The 16,880-nt window shown below is 32.4% G+C and overlaps 1 protein-coding gene across 1 annotated transcript in view; it reads left to right on the forward strand.

Moving 5' to 3' along the window:
• The window catches only part of UNC13C (unc-13 homolog C), a 156,078-nt gene that overhangs the window by 15,860 nt on the left and 123,338 nt on the right, over positions 1–16,880 (forward strand). Inside the window, exons 2-3 of the mRNA XM_082769053.1 lie at positions 3,551–3,573; positions 4,097–4,161. Of these exons, the coding sequence (XP_082625179.1) occupies positions 3,551–3,573; positions 4,097–4,161 (88 nt within the window). The remainder of the gene's footprint in view (positions 1–3,550; positions 3,574–4,096; positions 4,162–16,880) is intronic.

Raw genomic sequence — 16,880 nt, forward strand, 5'->3', positions numbered from 1 at the left:
GCGCAATATCACTCCCTGTATTTTCCCTATAAAACTGGCAGAGCACCTTCCAATTATCTAAAATTGAATATGGTACAGAGGTACAACAAGCAGGTTATACTGTTATTTGGGAATATAGTGATTTTTCACATAAAATATAATCTAAGAAGAGACAAGCTATTTGAAAAAAAATAAATAAAATCATGAGCATCCAAAAATGTTAGCTAACTGAATCAGTGATAACAGTGTTCTTAGTACATTCACAACTATTTTTTTTTTTTTAACATTTCTTGTTCACCACAGAATGGATGAATTGCAAAAATGAGTTATATGAATATAAGTTCTTTTAAGTAAATCATTGTCTTTCAGCAGTATAATCAGAGATGTCTACTCTTAAATCCCTGATATGAAAGTACATTCAGTAGTCTCTTACATAATCACAATTCACTTCTTATCTACATCAAAGAATGTTGCTGTCTATTCTGGCAGCCCAATGACTACCAAAGTGAATTGCTTGGTGACTGTACAATTTCCCAATCTGGTGCTCTCAGACACACAAAGAATACTTCCTTAGTTCAGATTATTTCATTCAAAGTGTGTTTAGAAAAAGTAATAAATGCTGACGTTTTTAGACTAATTTTGTCTCTGAAGATGTAGTCATTTCTTACAAAACAAAAAATTCTATATATATATATGTATGTTTGGGGGAAATATGTGCCAATTGTCTGCTTTATAAAATTGCTATTGAGAAAGGAAATAGGAATGTGTTTAAAATGAAAAACAAATTTTTTCTAAGTACCAAGTGCAAAGATAAAACAAGTTAAAACAAAAATGCAGTGCCTTGTTTCCCTTTCTAATTGTTGATTGTCACTCTCCTTCCTAGTTTTAGGAAAAAGCAAAATTAGGTTCCAGTAAATGAAGTGTAGTGGATTTAGATGAAGCTGGCTGAAACCCAGGAGAGGTAAAGAAAATTTCTTATGTCCATCTCATGTTCCAAAATACAAAATTCCATTTAATGTGGAATGCAAGTCTCAACATTTTTTTTATTTTTAATATAAATTTCTGAACAAAAAACAACTGAATTAAGCATATAATTCATGTGATTCCTTAGTCATCTGGTAACAAAATGTCTGATAACTGTATAATATTCAAAAATTCCCTTTCACATACATAATACTGAGATTTATTGTGAGTTTTTAAATATGAATATTTAGTTACAGTTAGACATTCTAGGCAGAAGTTACAGGTTGCATGAACAGATAATGGTAAAACTTAATGTATTCCAAGTGCTTTCCTGCTTAAAACTTCCCTTCGTCCCCAAATTTCTCTTCACTTTTTGAACTCTACCCTTTATGAATTTAAGAATTACTTCAGTAGCTGGTCCCCCAGTTTAATGCCCTGTTGGTGTATCCTATCTTTCCTTTCTTCTCTTTCACCTGTCCAGATTTGTTCCGGCACTTCATTTTTAACTATTCTTCATATTTCCTTTAGCATATCCCATAACTGCATATCCCCTTTTGCTTCCATGGCTGGCTAGGCTTACAGTCATCTACTTATTCCAGACTGTGTTCTCACCCTGCTTATGAAAAACTATAGTAGTTTTGGAGAGTGGGATCTATTGGCTATCCAAATCAAGTTGACAATGGTTTGTTAACCTGTTCTCTATAAGCTCGTGGAGAAAGAGTAGTTAATCACATCTGATATTGTTAGACAAATTTCACAAATATATGCAAAAAAATGCAAATGTAGAGACTAAACTCATTTCTACTAATCTACTAAATCAAATAAGGGTCATTTGACATATATATGGCTATGACTTAATTTAGTCAAGGATTAATTTCTGAGGCAAAATAAAAAATCTAGTATTTGTGAAGGGAAGGGGAGAAGATTTGAAGCAAGAAAATGCTAAGATAATTTACATCCCAACAGAAAAAAAAAATCTAAAAAATAAAATTAAGAAACAATACAGTGTCCCCATTTATATTCAGGAGAAAACTGCAGAAGGAATGGATTCATGGCAAGCAGATATTTTTATTGCGCAGAGATGTACTTATTCTATTTTTACTCAATCATGGAAGATTTTGCTACTAGTAATAGTTTTAGTTTAGTATTCTGTATAACTCATAAGTTTTCTTTGGAACAATAAACCTTAGTTCATTCTTTTAGGCACACTGTTTCTAAATGGATTGTTCACAGCATATTTTAAAGAAAAGATTTGTAGACAAAAATAAGAAAAGGGCAATTTATGTGGACTCACAAAGAGGAGTGTCCGCTGCATAGCTGGATTTTCTGTAGGTTCAAGTTTGATGTGGCCATGTTGCCAATACCTAGTACCCTGATCCACTCTTACTTTGTTGAATAATACAAAATCAGATATAATCTAACTGGTAAAAACATGTTTCAAACAACTCATCTCCAGGTTCTATTCCATCTGTTCTTGTGCATGTACTATCTTTGATTACGTAAGTAGGCTCTAAAATTAGTGGCACAACAATAGCCAATGCTTATAGCACAGCAATGTCCTTTGATTCTACTTGATTGTCAATACTACAGGGTATACTCTTTTAAATTTGTTGATATAGTTTTGTTTTTGTTTTTCTTATATATATATTAATGCGATATTTTCTTGCAATTAGCTTGTTTAAAATATAAAAAATGCCACGTGTTTAACACCCAAAAATGATTATGATATATGTGTGTATATATATAATGCAGGGTAGCGCTAAACATCTCAAAAGATCTGAACTGTAAAGAGGACCTGTAGGAACTGTGTACTCTGTTTGGAGAGGAAAAAAAGAGAAGATCAGTAAGGTGACAATTAAAACAATGAAGTTTTATATGCACTCTACTATAAAGTATCCAAACAGAAGAAAGTTTTATTGATGCTATAGTGTACATAAAAACAATTATTAATTTACTTGTATTTTAAAATTGGCAAGACAATAAAATAAGGCTATATTTTCCTGTCAGAATATATTATTGGTCTGATAGTAAATGTGAATGCACCACAAATTGTATTAAACAATTTATGATGATATATATCCTATATAAAACTTGCATAATTGTAATTCTTATATAGTAGGTACTGACTTTTTGAGGGTATTTTCTGTCATTGCATGAGTAGTTTTGTTAGAGCAGAATAGTTAGAATTCAGGAAGTTTTTGTTTTGCTTTAGTTTAGCCTTTAGGAGAAATTCTCCTTTTTGAAAATGGAGCATTATTTTTGAACACTTCACCAGTATTTTGTTATCGGTATTGAAAAAAATCATAATAAATTAATAAATAATGCTGTGGAGAGGGGATAGAATATATAAATTATGTGGTGTCCATACAGTCTTGCATAAGTATCATGGATTTTTACCTACTGAAAACATCTGTGCGCTTTTTTAAAAAGTAAAGACAGTGATCCTGCTACTATGAAACACTTAAGCACAGGGGTTAATTGGCTTCTGCTCCTCATTTTGTTTCTGCATTAGCAGATTTAAAAAGTAACATTTTTTCACAGCTTAAGGTATTTTCTCCGAAGTTGTTTTGTCTAACCTATATTCCCCTTCTTCCCAATTCTCTTTCAGATAGCAGTTCTGTGGATGAAAAGGTTTAAAATTATGTATTGTCACAAATACATTGTGCATTTTGTTGTTGTTTGTTTGTGATTTGACCTCTTTTGTTCCTTCATTTTGGTTGTGAAATTTGCATGATTTTTTCCAGCTTTTCACTCTTTTGTTCTCCTTTGAGTGTGTTGCATTTATAAACAGGATCATAACTGCAAGCACAGGGGTCTGCTACTGTCAAACATTATACCTTTTTTTTTTTTTTGGTCATCTACATTGCATAAAACACAAGACTTAAAGGGCTACAATATTTGGGAAGCAATATCTTACACCTTCCCATGCATTCTTCCCCTGGTTTTCACTGAATGCTACTAAAATTTATTCCAAAGCAATGGTTACAATAGCTTTGGCCTGGAGCTGACCCTTCTAAGCATTTTTCATATTAGGTGTTACATGTTTGATGCAGTTAAACTTTGTCCAAGACTTACTTGTAACTGTAACTTACAAGTAACTGTACTTTTTTTTTTTTTTTTTTTTTTTTTCCCCCTTTTTTTTTTCCCTTCAAAGGCTCAGATAGTAAGTGGAAGTTCTTTGGATGCTTCCAAGCTGTATGCAATCCAGGCATTTAGTGGGTAAGTACTAATATGACTGTGAATTTTGTTATTTATATCTGCAAATTAGTTCCGTAATGTTTTTCTAAGGTTTGTTCTTATAAGAAAAATTAGAGGCTTTTTTAAGTCATTTAAAACCAAAAGAAATTAATGAAACAGTTAAGTTCCACAAGTCTACAGGAGGACAAAAGTTTTTACATCTTTACATGCAAATTAAATTATACTTGGAGCTGCAGTTTGATTTTATGTTTTCATTTTAGTAAATGGGTAGTCATGTAACAATATCAGTCAAATATTTGAAATCTAAAATGCCAAGAGGAAAAAGATCTTCCATTTTCTGAAAGGGAATGAATGTGGCTGAAACTCGCACACTTTGATTGTCTCCAAAAGATCTTGCATCAAGTTTTTAGGGACTCCTTCCTTTGAAGAATATATCTCCTTCCTATTTTGAAAACCCTTTTATTATTTAATTTGGAAGGAGGAAAAAAGTAAAAACTGTTGGTAAAATTTCTGTCATTTATATAACTATTTAAAAGGTATATTATCTTCTTGGTGTGCTATTATAATCACTGTTAGCTGTAGGGATTTTTTGTTACAGAGACAAATTGAGATACTGTGAAGTTTATCCACTTAGATTCCTATGGCTTTCAAATACCTCCCCCCAGCCCCACCAGCCTCCAGTACTTTATTGGCTTATTATTCACAAATTGTTGTGGGAACTATAGTTATGATAACATTTGTAGTTATTGCTAGGCAGTCTTGGACAAGTTTAGGAGCACTATCCAGTTCCTTAGTGGCTTAGGTAGTTTCTGTATAGTTTGTCATACCTCAAACTGTTGTATTTTTACTTTTTCCAGCCTGTAAAAACATGCGAATGGCATAGGTGACATTATGCAGGATTAGTTGTTAAATGAACCTCCCCCCCACCAATTAAATATTGTGATAGATAATTGCTGACTTGTTTTATTAGCTAGTTTTTGACATTAAGATAAAATTATAGTATAATATGGTATAGTCTCTTGGCTTGCAAACCACACAGGTGGATTGTTTTAACTTTGCTCAGTTGCAGTTTTCTCATAAGGTTGGAAACTAAACTCTTGAAACTAAAATTATAGCAACTTTTGCTTCATATATTGACCAACACTATATATCATTATGCTAAAACTACTGCTCCTGCCTCAGTGGGATTTTCTGAGTACTATACTATTCTTTATCCTCCTATATCTCTACATTTCAAAAATAGAATAGTACAAGTGCTGTAAACTTTTATTCCTGACTTCTAAATGTAAAACATTGGTATTTGTATTCAAATTATATTTTTCATCAAAAAGAAACTAGCATCATCTGAAGCAATTTTCTTTCTCTTGATTAGATTACTGATTTAAAGACTTATTCAGCAATGCATTAGCAACAAAAACATTCACTAAAACTAAGTTGTTATTCATATAATTCTTGTAATAGTCTTGCATAGCTTTCATAAGACATCACAATTGTGACAGCTAATTATGAAAATGTGTATTTGGTGGCTTCTTTGCTGAAAAAAATTAATGTACATCAGAACTAGGAGACATCACAGAGGCAGCTTCTAATATTTGTTACAAAATCTTATCTTCATCACATCTTCAGAAGAAGATACATCCTTCTTTTCATTTGTGCTATGCCATGTCAATTCACTTTTACTTATAGGCCACTGATTAGTGAATTTAGGACATGAAGCGCCACAAATAATAATGTACATCACCAGCGAGAAGCAGGAATCTTACATCTTGACTACTGTAGAATAAGCTGTAGAACAACTAAGAAAAATACTCATAATCATTAGTGAGTAGTAGTAACAAAAATAGTTTTCATCTAAAAAATAAATTAAAAAAATGTTGCTCATACCTTGACACAATTATTTTTAAGATGTTTGGTGTGTAGATCATGGCAGTTTTCAGAACTAGTAAGAAAAGAATATTTGCCATCAAAAGCAGTTGAAATTAATGAAATACAGTATAGAAATCAACACTCTTAGGTACTTTTATAGGTGTTGTTCAGTGCAGAATTTTTTGTTACATTCAATGCTGTAATCCAAGAATAAGAAGAAATGGTTTTCTCTCAGATTGGTTTTCTGTAGAAAAAAATAGAAAACAGAGAAAACAAAGCTATTCCAGAACTGTCTTGGAGATTTCTTCTATTCATTTTAATGACCCAGTTTGATCATTACATTTGGTCAGGCTTTCACTGCTTAAGTTAGAGACTTGTTTCTTAATATAACCGAAATAGAGGAGAAAATTGTCAGTTTCATATGGTTTTTCATTTTACATTTTTTTGTTGTATAATTCACTTCTAATTTCTCTATTGTCTTTTATTGATTGTCCCCCTACATGAGTAAGCTTAATAAGAATTAGCTCATTTACTCTTGTTCCTTGCAAAAAGAGTTTTCATGCTCTTGATTGCTTTAAAGAAGCAGTTTAACGCCTAGTTACTGTGTAGTTTAGAAATAGCATTTTGTAAGCAGACTCTGTCACTGTAGGTTCTGAAAATGAAATGTTGATTTCCACACCTGCAGAAAGCTCTATGATCATATGATTTTGCTGTATGCACTACTTTTAATAGTCAAACATTTACAGTTGCCTGGATTAAATAAGCATAGGACTTAGAAAAACATTGTATGAGTGTATGGAATTCATATTTTTCGGTGTACAGCACATGTGGAAAGCAGATGAAAGGACAGAAATCCATCTTGCATGTAAGGATACCTTTTTGCTACTGACAAGGACTTTTCAGACAGAAATTGCTCTTCTTATGCCATCTCTTACATTCATAGATGAAAAAGTTGAAATTATGAAACCTCTGAGGATAGAGTAAGTCAATCCCATTTACAGACATCCTGTAACAAGTGCATAGGACTGCATCAAATGACTGGCAGTAATTCAATACTAGCTCATGTTTTTAGATTAAACCTTACTTCTTTTACTGACACTGTTTAGACTGGGCCCCTACTCTCTTTGAAAGAGTCTGTTTCACCAGGACCCCTGAACACAATGATACAATTTTCATTTAACTTTTCATTCCAAAGATTGTTGTGGCTCCGTTTTAATTATGCTTTCCAATCTATTCCTGCATTCAGATACTAATCCCAAATGATGGCATCCCTCAGTCTCTTCTCTGCCAGCATAGCTGGCTGCAGCCTTATCTATGACTCCCTTTTCATCTTCTCACTCACTCTATACCAAAGGTATTTGAAGAAAGGAGAGACTCTTTCACAGAATCACAGAATTTCTAGGTTGGAAGAGACCTCAAGATCATCGAGTCCAACCTCTGACCTAACGCTAACAGTCCTCCACTAAACCATATCCCTAAGCTCTACATCTAAACGTCTTTTAAAGACCTCCAGGGATGGTGACTCCACCACTTCCCTGGGCAGCCCGTTCCAATGTCTAACAACCCTTTCGGTAAAGAAGTTCTTCCTAACATCCAAACTAAAACTCCCCTGGTGCAACTTTAGCCCATAGCGCAATAAGGTCCTGAGCCTCCTTTTCTCCAGGCTGAACAAGCCCAGCTCCCTCAGCCGCTCCTCGTAGGACTTCCCTCAAAACCTTTGATATCTTGCTTTATCTAATTATAAATGTTACCTCTTTTCTGCCTTTACTCTCCCATCTCTCTCATAGATACAGCACTCTGAACCCAACTTACGTGCACCAAAACATCTCAAGTCCAAGGCATGGATTATATCTCTTCATTCTCTGCTATGGTCTTCACCTGTCTGCATGAAATAAGAAAGCAGAGAGAGAAAAGGCAAAGACCAAGTACATTTTGCCTAGGGAATCACATTCTACTTCCTTCTTAAAAGGCAAAAGCTCAATTTTTACTGTTCTTTCCATGCCAGTATGAAATAATATGTTTTCCTTTGCTTTTTTATTTATTTTATTGGCCATTATTTTATTGAAGCTTCAGAATTCATTCTTTCAGTACTTCTGAAAAGTACATAGAGATCAGTGGATTTTTTCATCTTGTGTATGAATCTAGGGTGCTACTCCTTTACTCTTTCTGGAGACTTGTTCTGTGTTAATTCACTGCTTGTCTGATGGTGGTTACGTCCAAGACCGATCATTTTACTATGTGGCCTAATTTGTTCTGAAATTTTCTAATGGTGCACAGATGGAGCTGCATGTAGATGATTACTCCTTTTCTTCAGTGACATATTCTTAGTGGTAGAACATTTATTTTGCTTGCATTCTCTGACAAATCCAAATAGATTGCAATGTGGAATAACTTGAGAAATTCACAAAATAGTTTATGGCATTCTGCATTTCAACCACAGGAACTGTGAGTTTCTTAAAGTAGCTGAAGCTATCCAGTAGTTTTTCTCTTGCTTTAAGTAATAACCTGTGTGCCTCCAAATTCATTTCTGCATCTAGACATCATTGGGTTGCTTTTACTGGAGGTGGGAAGAGAAGCAGCGAATTTAATGTACTGTTTATATCAGATGATTGCCTATGGCCATAGAGTTCAGTGTTCCAAAGACTGCAGATAAAGATCAACATTTTACTGTCAAAACAGCAATGCCCGGTTTGTTTGTAGAAAACAAATGTAAATGTATATAGTTCCCCACTTTTCAAAAAGAAATTTAATATTGTGTTCCAGATCAGTATACGTGTATTGATCTTTACTTCCACTTTATAGCCAATAACCTTGGAATATTCACTCCTAAATGTTATTAGAAGCATACAAGTTGTTCCTATATGGCAAATTTGTGCATAAGCAAATTTCTAGTTCACATCCCCAAAGACATGGCTGTTTCAGTAATGACAGAAGAAACAGTACTAAAGGTGGTTTTTCAAGAATAAGATTAAAATATGCATTTTCAGCATGCATACGTGGTCATTAGTGGAATTGTATTTTCCCAATGGTTTATTCTCTAACAAAACTATAATTTTATTTATATGAATATATTTGTGCATATACAAATATGTATTACTTCACCGTTTTATGTACGTAAATATGTATAGATACACATAAGAGTAGTCATACATCTTATAAGCTAAGAATCAAGCCTTTAATGTAGTATAACATTCAGCGTTATGTAACAACAAGAGGTGGATACTTTCAGCAATAAATCATGCTATATTGCAGACTTGCATCAGAGGGGTTCTTCTGCCATTATGCAATATTTAAGATGTGTAGTGGTGTGGTTTTTTGTTTGTTTGTTTTTTTTTTTGGGGGGGGGGGGGAGGGAGGGAGAAGTTCTGCCTTCTGCCTATTTATGACTTTTATGGGACATTATCTTAGACCACTTATTTTCTGTGATAAATTTCCTGTAGTTTCTCACCCTTATTTAACTAAAGAGTAAACAAATTTGAAACTATGGTTTTAAGGTATTTTTAAATTTTGGAGAACTTGGATTGTGGTTGGTAAATTTAAACTTGTCGCTATAGTGTTGGGTGGATGTACACTAAAGAAAAGCTTCAGGATTAAATATCATTCTTCCAGGTTGTTCTCTTGAGGTTTTAGTTCACAACCAATGCCTACTCAGAGTGAAGGAGTAGCACCCTAGATTCATATGCATGGTGAAAAACTCAGCCATTCTCCATGTACTTTTCAAAAGTACTGAAAGAATGAATTCTGAAGTATCTCTGCTTCAATAAAATGATGGCCAGTAAAATAAATAAAAAGCAATGGATAAGATATTAATATTAATTACATCAAGAATACAATGAGAACAATTAATGATGATCCAGGGTCCACATGATGTAGTGGAGAAGTAGTAGACAAGTAGACACTAGACCAAAACTAGTAGCTTTTTCCACAGCTGGTCTTATTTCTCTACAGTGTATGTATTGCATCAGAATTATCAAAGGGAGAGAGTACATTCAGATAATACTTTGTTCCCCAATTTTTTGTGTTTCTTTTTTGTTGTTGTTGTTTTTGTTTGTATGTGTCATTCAAGTATTAGCCAATGGCTAATTCTAGCCTGGCTTCAAGCATCAATCCAGTTCACAGGACGGTACTTGGAACCTCACTTGTTTCAGCAAAAACATTAATTAATGTGTTATTCTGATTTCAAGATGGTTAAAGACTAGAAGCAACCATTTTGGAGTTTGCATATTTGTTTTTGATGATGCTTCTAGAAATAATGGGTAATATACTTGCTTCTGTATTGTATTAATTTTATTTTTTTTTTCTCCCCCCTTTTTTTTTTTTTTTTTTTTTTTTGTCTATATCAGCTGGGATTTAATTTTTTCAAACAGCAAAATGAATTTTTCAGTATAACATGCTGGTAGTTTGCACGGCTGCCTTCCCATTTCCTGATCAGGCATTTTATGTACTTTGTCTTGACAAGGTATGATCAAGGAAATCAAGCAAATATTTTTAATGGTGAAAATAAAGAAGTGACATTCTGGAATGGTTCAGCAAAGGACTTAGCCCTTTGTGATGTTTGAGGTGAAAGTCACTTACTTTCCTTGGTAGGCAGTAGAGCTTCATTAAATGCATAAAAGAGATAAAAAAATAATCTTTGTTTATAATAACATTATGTCTCATAGCTGCTAAAGTCAAAGAAGTTATTGTAGTGAAATTAGTATAAACATGGTATAATCTAAATTAACATACATTCTGACAATTAACAGCTATGAAGGAAGCAATCGTCTTTTCTACACTAGGAACTAAAGCTGTTAGAGGCATAAAAAGTCCTTCATGTCTCAACTTTTTACTTTGGTCTTCACTATGCAATGATTGGATGCTAGGCAAAGAACAGACAAGTATTGTCATTGTATATTCATTCTTATGTCACTCTTCTCATTGTTGATTCATTGCACAAGAGAGAGAAGATTATTTTCCTTTCAAAATTGCACTTCCCTAAATTCTGGTTAGCTTCTTTAATCTCTTAAAAGTATTAGTTGTGAAGTATGCATGTGCAATTCTCTGACATCGCCATATTTAAGCAATTATAAGAGTTGTAGAGTTGCAGAACCAGCTGTTAGAATAGACACACTTCTTGATAGCTACAGTACTGCTTGTATGTTTTCAAAGGACATGGTGGTGATCATTTAAAACCAAAATGTTTCATGTATTTTGATATTTTGCAGACGACAAACCGAGTTTTAGTAATATTTCTGTGTTTGTTTGTTTGTTTTTTTAATAGCTCTATACAAATTTCTTGATTATTTGTTACTTTTAAGCAAATATTTTCAATGTGCAAATACATGGAAAAGAAAACAGATATAGAGTTTTTTGTTAAACTCAATTTGAAAATCATAATGACAAGACTTGCTGAGAGAGAAGAAAGTACAGACTGGGGAGACCAATAAGCTACTTAAAGAGACAAATATGAGTTATGGCAAATTAATGACTGAACATAAATTACACCACTCACGTCATAATAAATTCTCCTTACTTTTTCCTCTGTACCCACCAGTGTTGATTGTGCCACATTGTCATTCTTGACATTCTTGTTCTTTCAAAGGCCATGTCATCTGTTTCTTTCTTTCTTATCATCAGCATTCTTAATTCGTACATACATTTTTCTCCCAGGAAAAGACTATTATTCATTCTTGAATTTGACATATTTTGTTTGCTATATGCTAATCCTTAGTGATCAATAAAGGGAGTCCAGTAAGGACCTCAATTTTAATCTTTTGTTGTTGTTGTTTGTTTGTTTTGTTTGTTTGTTTGCTTTGTTATAGAGCAGAATAAGAAAAGAGAGTAATTTTTAAAACCATTGCTTGTCAGATGTAGCTTGGTCTAGCATAAGAATCCTTTATACACATGATGTATTTTATTCACCACTAACAAAACTGCTCCTGAGTAACAGAGCCCTGTCTCAGTCTGTACATTTTCACATCCTCCAAAATGTGATTTTATTTGTATCATGCAATTTGTATGGTTTTATTTGTATCATGAGATTTATAGATGTGTCTGGAAGCTGCATTTTGTATCTACCTTTATCTTTATGTTCTTGAGAGTAAGGGGGGAAGAAAAGAATTGAAAAGCTGAAACCTGTAAACAATATCTATGTGAAAATATATTTAAAAAACAAACAAACAAACAAACAAAAAAAAACCTGTCTATTCATCCCTTTCCACTTCTTATAGAATGGTGCAGGAACATCCAGAGGATGTTCTCATAGGAGAAACACATTATCTCCCAAGTTTATGGGATTAGAATACTGCTTGGAAAGCCTTGGTATTTTTTAGGACTAAAATAACCTCTCCAATATTCTGGGTAAGTTCCTTGCCCACTCAACAAATTTACAAAAGGGATGACTATTTTTTTCTCATGTAATGAGAACCTTTATGAACACAAACAGAGGGATGCCACTGAGGATTTTCATGTAGCCAAAAGGCAATTTGTGAATATTCTGTGAAAATATATATATATATAAGATTTTATTTCAATATGTGCTTGATGCATTAAAAGAGTTAGATGAATTGTACTTTTAAAAAGAAATGTACACTAGACATTCTTTACAGATCAAGAAAAATGTGCCTAGATTTGTTCTGAGAGGTTCAAGGCTCTTTTTGCATGTGTACTAGCCACTGCCAGATCAAGTTAAATTTTTCCTCCTCGTTTCAAGTTTTTGTTCCTGTTTGTCTCTTTTCAAATATGTTATCTGTTGCTGGTTTTTCTGCTTCCATTTCACCCTTCCTCTTAACTCTCAGGTGAGTTGTGCTCTTGTTTTTACAAACACCCATAAGGAAGTCACAGCCTCCCAAATTCCAAATCTTTTCTGCATTTTTCAAATTAACTCTCCTTATTGGAGAGTTAATTTGGTTGTTCTATGAGAGACTTTCTAACACAACATATGGTGTAAAAATTAATTGTCTTCACTTTCATTGAAGAAGTTTAATTTGAACACTACCAGACCCAAACATGTAGGTTATGTAATAAATGACTGAGTCCCAAATAGGATTCCAATCAAAGTTTACAGTTTATTAAACAAATAGAGATAAGCAAACAGTGCTGGGTGCGCCGAGAACCTCTGCTCCAACAAGATGCACACAAGTTATGTCAGGCAGCTGGTTTTTATGTACCTAGGCTAATACATATTCATTACTACTTCTAGAAAAGGCAGGGTTGTTATAATCAGTTCCCGGAATCCAAACCCTCCCACTGGCACGTGTATATCAGTCTCCAGTGGTCCCTCTGGGGGTCTCTCATGCTGAAGGCTCGTAGTCTTCCTCTCAGGCTTTTTCCTTTTCCTTCTCCTTTGTCCATCTTGGCCGGATGTCAGAGACTTGCTCAGCATCCCATGCAAGCTTTGTCTTTTAGTCGTCCTTCAGCTTTCCCCTTCTCCTTAATCTCTCAGCCAGATATCAGAGACTTGCATAGTGTCCCATGCAACAGTCATAATAGCGGTTATTCTGAAACCTCTTTGTTCTCTTATCCCCTAGCCCCAGGCCTCAATGTTAACCCTTCAAATCCCCTATTGACACGAATTGCTGGACCATTCCTTTGCAAGATACAAGAACTATATACATTAACCACTCTGTTTTTCTTAGACTTTTTCTTAGACTTCAGCAGAGCAGCTGACGGTATATTCTGGCATGTCATTAATTCATATTTTTATTCTAGAAACCTAATTAACAAACATAATTTCAAATTTGTCATGAAATTAATATTCATACTCATTTGAGAATAGTCTGCCAAAATTTGAGAGAATATATTCAGTATATTTTGAGAGAATAATATTTAATATTTATATTTATATGTAATATATATTAATACAATATATAATATATATTAATATAAATACATTAATATTAATAAAAATAATAATATATGTTAATGTATAGACATATATTAATATATTAATATAAATTATATTTGATAATATAATAATTTGAGATAAAATATTTCAGTATATCTAAATGTACCCCTACACCTTCTTGACAGCTTTCTGAATTGGCCAGGAGAGCAGTTTTTCTCTTATTTGGCTCATTTCTTTCATTTCTAAATGTGATATTTTTAGCTCATATAAAGACTCCTTTAATCCAACTTTAATTTTCAGAGGAAGTGCTAGGTATTTCTTTGGTGGCATTTTAATATACCAAGGACCCAGGAGAAGCTGTAAATCCAGTCTTTTAATCTCTTTTATAATGCTGATATTTTCTCCCAGCATTCATACAAAATGAATATTTTATATATTTTGTATTTATATTATATATTGTATATTGTATATTATATATGTTATATATATTATATTTATATTATATTTTATATTTCCAATTATGGTTTTCCAATCCAGCAAAAATTACAGAATTCTACCAAAGTGTGGATTTGTGGGTCTTCAGATACCTTAAAGAATAGCCATCTATTTTTTTTCATTAACTTCCATGCTACTGCTTTTAAGCTATTACAGAAACCTCTGGTTACATTTTGTGGTTATAATACACATTGATGACACACTTCCCTTCCTCACCCCCCAGTTAAATTTCTGGAAAATTCATTGCAATTTCAAGATCAGAACAGCATTATATTTATTAAATAATTATGAATTATATTATATTATATTATGCATATTTATTATATAATTATAACCCAATATTTTACATAATATATTGTTATAGATTTATAATAAAGTATAATTTTTGTTATAGATATATCTATGTAATATAATTATATTACAATATAATTTCTATTTGTTATTCTATATTTATATTATATATTTATTATATTATGATTTATTAAAGATGCCTAGATTTTTTATTTATCACATTTAACTTCATAAGATTAATTATTCTATAAAACAAGTTCTTTTAATCTCAAATATTCTATAATCCTAACCACTTCAAGAAAATAATGTATCCTTGAATCTAAAGTGTAAATTCAATATTGAGTGATTTAAAGAGAGAGAGAAAAACCTCTTCATTTTTATCATTATTTGGATCTGGAAATAAATTCAGTCTTACACACAAATAAGCTTAGTCTTAGACATAAAAGAGTGTTTGCAATTCTTCCCAGATTTTGTCTGCCTAGAGATGGAACAGAAATATATGTACATATATTTTTGATCAAAGAGTAATTGTTAAATAAGATTTCTTTCATGAAATTACAATTTTTTATTTGTAATGTACCATGACCTGTAATTTTTTTAAGAATCACTAGTAAATGCGTCCTGTGTCAGAACTCTCAACTAGTATTCCAGTTCTGTAAAACTGAGGAGTGGACAGAGGGAAAAAGGTCAGAAAGTGGATCTTCTCCACTATCTCCAAGTGGATACATGTCTCCAGTTGCCTTTTTTTTAATCTAATTCCAGCCTATGAGCAATTATCTACAATTAATGTAGAAAAAAAATATCCATGAACAGGAAAATTTGTTGTTCATGGCTTCTTAATATTTTAGAAAGAGAGACCATTTATTTATTTATTTATTTATTTATTTTGATAAAGACAAACTTTTTTCAGAATAGAATCAGAACTGACTGCAAGGGTATGAAAGAGAAAATTGGAGAAAGAAAGAGAACTGGATATTGGGTTGTTTGTTTATGTTTGTTAGTTTGTTTTATTTTTTGATTGCTTGACAGTTAAGAGTTACTTATAATACCATGGTTGCTCTGAATTATAAAATAATTTTGGGGTACCATATCGCTAAAGGATAAGGTCATTACCAGGCATTACAACCACATATGGGCATTAGTATTCTTCATGATGCAGTGATTAGTTTAATGAACATTATTTAAAATATCATTAGAATTATGTACAGTATATAAGAAGAAAGCACTGATGGATAATACTGTAAATATTTAATTTAAGTGGCTTCCAGATGTGAGCAACTCTTTATGTTTACTCTTTTGGTTCCTTTTAGGAACTCTTATGTACATACAGGAAATATTAATAATAATACAAGAAAAACAAAAAAAAAGAATAAGAAAAAACAGGGATTCTGCCTTTTGTAGATGCATTTGCAGATGCATAAGTGAGAATGAAGCTCTACTTCCACACAGATGCAGCACCAGATTCACACATTATCTATATCTTCTGTTTACTGACATTGTATTTTCTTCCAAATAGCTGAAATATTTTGGGGTTTTATGCAGGCACTAAATATTACGTTCCTAGCAATAACTTTACTTGTTATACCTTTTTAATAGGCTACTACTCTTTCTTTTAAACATTACCCTTTTGTTTGTCTTGAGCATAGCTTTTACTGGCTAGCTAGCATTTACTCAAAGGTGGGTGTTTGATTCCCTCGAGGCAATCCATCAAGATAGACAGATACAAAAATTACCAAAGAAACTGATTTAAACCATTTTAATTTCTTATTACATTCTCTGTTTTGTTCAACCTAGGAGTCTGTGAAGTAGAGCATTGTCTTCTTCTGATGTCTGTGTAACATCACATTTTTACATTTTTTTGTGATGACGATAGATGATATTTATCCTCAAATTTCTTTTTTTTCCCCTATTCAGTTATATAGTAAAAATTTATGTTACAAACAATAATTCAAATGATGAGATTTTCCCCCCCCTTAATTGTATGGTTTTGTTTTATAATAGAAATATATGTTTTTGTTTAAGAACATAGCAGAACTAACTAAGATTTTATATCCAAACATTAAAGGCCAAAGTATTTCATGAAAATGAATAGCAATATATTTTGTTATTTTGGTCTGTAAACAGTGCTAGCCATTTTGCTTTCATTGCTCTACATTACGTAAGTAATCAAACTGCTGATCTGTAATTTTACCTTAATACAACAGCCATTATTTTTAATCTGACTTTGGAAAATACTATAGAAGTACTAGATGTCTAAAGTAAT

The sequence above is a fragment of the Aythya marila genome (assembly GCF_965140915.1).
Source record: "Aythya marila genome assembly, chromosome: 11".
NCBI classification, from domain to species: Eukaryota; Metazoa; Chordata; class Aves; order Anseriformes; family Anatidae; genus Aythya; species Aythya marila.